This window comes from Chiloscyllium plagiosum, chromosome 24, assembly GCF_004010195.1.
Source record: "Chiloscyllium plagiosum isolate BGI_BamShark_2017 chromosome 24, ASM401019v2, whole genome shotgun sequence".
Lineage (NCBI taxonomy): Eukaryota > Metazoa > Chordata > Chondrichthyes > Orectolobiformes > Hemiscylliidae > Chiloscyllium > Chiloscyllium plagiosum.
The window spans coordinates 6,292,403-6,295,538 of NC_057733.1; the positions used below are offsets into that span (position 1 = coordinate 6,292,403).

The window sequence follows — 3,136 nt, forward strand, 5'->3', positions numbered from 1 at the left end:
CCTCTCATCCCACCGCCCCCTGATCTCCTCCCCTCTCACCCCACCGCCCCTAGACCTCCACCCCTCTCACCCCACTGCTCCAACTCACCCCTCCCACCCCGCGCAGACGAGAACAAAGGCCTACAGATCCATAAGCTCAACCATGTCCTGGAGCTGTTGTGGTGTGGTATCCCACACTCCTGCAGAAACTGGAGGGCCGTTGCTTTGACCTTGGCCAGGTAAGCCAACACATTCTGAAGTAGATGTAACGCTACACAAGTTAATAACGGACAATTTTAAAAACCCTGTGAGATTTTATAGAATTAGGGTCCAGGACTATGTGCTGAGGGAAAAATTAAAGTTTGGGGCAGCTGCTGCCGATGCACAGTGGGGAAAGACCACCGTCTGAGGGCTTTTGGTCACAGCACAACGGGGGTCCATTCAGTTAAATTGTTAGATTAGATTAGATTCCCTACAGTGTGGAAACAGGCCCTTCGACCCAACCAGTCCACACTGACCCTCTGAAGAGTAACCCGCCCAGTCCCATTTCCCTCTGACTAATGCACCTAAAACTATGGGCAATTTAGCATGGCTGATCCACCTGATCTGCACATCTTTGGACGGCGGGAGGAAACCCACGCAGACACGGGGAGAATGTGCAAACTCCACACAGACAGACACCCAAGGCTGGAATCAAACCTGGGACCCTGGTGCTGTGAGGCAGCAGTGCTAACCACTGAGCCACCATGCTGCCCCTGCACTTTATCCCATTCTGAATCTCCCTTCGTGCTTTCCAGCCAGTCAGTCTGAAATTCAGTCACGTGTTGTCATGTAGGAAAAGTGGCCGTTAGCCAGTGCACAGCAAGATCCCTTGAGCAGGTATAGGCATGACTTCAGTTTGACCTATTGTTTGACAGATGGTATCCGAAAGGATCTACATGCTTTATGGAGTTTGCTCGCTTTCCCCCTCACTCTCGCGCCTTTCGAACACCTTTGCCTCAAATATATGTAAATATTGTCTTGTATAAGTAAGAAATGTCTTGCATTTGTTTGTTTTACATATGTAAAGACTGCACAGAATCAAACTGTTCTGGCAACTATGCATACATAGCAAGATTACTTTGTGAATAAAGTATATTTTAGAAATAAAAAAAGATGGTATCCGAGAGTGCAGCATTCTCTCAGTCTGACACAGAAGTAGCATCAACCTGGCTAATGTGCTCAAAACTCTGGTCTGAAGCTTTCAGTGAGCACTCTGACTCAGAGACAAGTGAACCTGGCAGACATCGAAATGAACACATTGCTTGACTTGTCACTTCCGTGTTTGAAAACAGTCATCACCAGCCAACACCAGTTATCCACCCATCCTTCACACATCAGCCTGTTATTACTCACTTACCCAATACAGATCCACCTGCCTCATTTCCACCTGGCTGTTCCCAAATTCATCCATGATATACCCGTAACACACATAATTGTCATACACCTGTCTTTTTACATACTCTCCATGACATCCACCTCCATGACATAAGCACTATTACACTTCATTGAATCCCTACAGTGTGGAAGCAGGCCATTCCACCCCTCAAGTCCACACTGACCCCCTGGAGACCATTCCACCCAGACCCACCCCCTCCCCCCCTTACCCTGTCCCTACAACCCTGCATTTCCCATGGTTTAGCACATCCCTAAACACTCTGGTCAATGTAACACGGTCAATCCACCTGACCTGCACATCTTTGGACTGTGGGAGGAAACCGGAGCACCCGGAGGAAACCCACGCAGACACGGGGAGAACGTACAAACTCCACACAGTCACCTGAGGGTGGAATTGAACTTGGGTCAGTGACGCTATGTGCCTCACTTGCCTGTTATACACTGACCTGTTACACACCTTGTCTCATGTTCATTTCCATTGATTTTGATGTTATTCAGTGAAAGGTCTCATCACTAACTGAGGGAGAACAGGACAGGATGATTAGGTTGGAGTCCAAGCCATCATTTAGTTGGCATTTATGTAGCACCCTTCCATAACTGCAGGGCGTCCTTTAGTCTGGGTCTATGAAAGGGGAGAGACACCACCTAAGGATTCCTGTTGGGAATGCAGGTCTGCAGTGAGACAATTCAGAATCCACTACTATGACCACACAGACACATCTCATGTGAGCCCTGACACACTGAGTGCTGTGGGGGTCATTTAATAATGGCCATCTATTCTCCTTCACTCAGGGTCCACCCTGAGCCCCTCCCAGGAGGTATCATGGGTACCAAACGCCTGACTTTCTTTTCACTCTGTAACCCAGGAATGTCACCCAACATCAACCACATCAACTGAGGAGGATATTTGTGCAGACAACAGAGACTCTGTCTCACCTCTTGTGCTGCAAAACGTGAAGTTCATCGATTCTCTCTTGCTGGGCGATACTGGGCTGGAATTTCACTGACAGTCCATTGATTAAGGCAGAGACAGACCAGCGACCACTTCCCAACAGAAATCCCATCATCCTTCGCTCGTTGCCTCCAGCTCTTTCTTTCTGCGCCCAGGAAGATTGGCTGTCCACTGCCAGAGCAGAGAACACTCCCACCTACACCCAGAGACTGGAGGAGCCCCTTAAAGGCACCTCACATCCTTTGGAAGTTGGTGAGAGTTTGCAGTGAGTCTGCTCCTGCTCAGAACACACATACATCCAGGTGGTGATTTGTGCTGAATCGACTTCCTGGTTTAACCCTCTGCTGCCTGTCCCAGCTTCTCCCTGGTTTAACCCTCTGCTGCCTGTCCCAGCGTCTCCTTCCTGGTTTAACCCTCTGCTGCCTGTCCCAGCATCTTCCTGGTTTAACCCTCTGCTGCCTGTCCCAGTGTCTCCCTGGTTTAACCCTCTGCTGCCTGTCCCAGCGTCTCCCTGGTTTAACCCTCTGCTACCTGTCCCAGCATCTCCCTGGTTTAACCCTCTGCTGCCTGTCCCAGCGTCTCCTTCCTGGTTTAACCCTCTGTTGCCTGTCCCAGTGTCTCCCTGGTTTAACCCTCTGCTGCCTGTTCCAGCGTCTCCTTCCTGGTTTAACCCTCTGTTGCCTGTCCCAGCGTCTCCCTGGTTTAACCCTCTGCTGCCTGTCCCAGCGTCTCCCTGGTTTAACCCTCTGCTGCCTGTCCCAGCGACTC

At 50.1% G+C, this 3,136-nt stretch overlaps 1 protein-coding gene across 2 annotated transcripts in view; it reads right to left on the minus strand.

Annotated features, from left to right (window-relative positions):
- The window catches only part of LOC122562003 (transient receptor potential cation channel subfamily V member 6-like), a 52,780-nt gene extending 50,015 nt beyond the window's left edge, over nt 1–2,765 (minus strand). For both annotated transcript variants that reach the window (XM_043714373.1, XM_043714372.1), the window contains exon 1: nt 2,353–2,765. In XM_043714373.1, the coding sequence (XP_043570308.1) occupies nt 2,353–2,483 (131 nt within the window). In that variant the 5' untranslated portion in view covers nt 2,484–2,765. The remainder of the gene's footprint in view (nt 1–2,352) is intronic.
- Nucleotides 2,766–3,136: the final 371 nt, after the last annotated feature.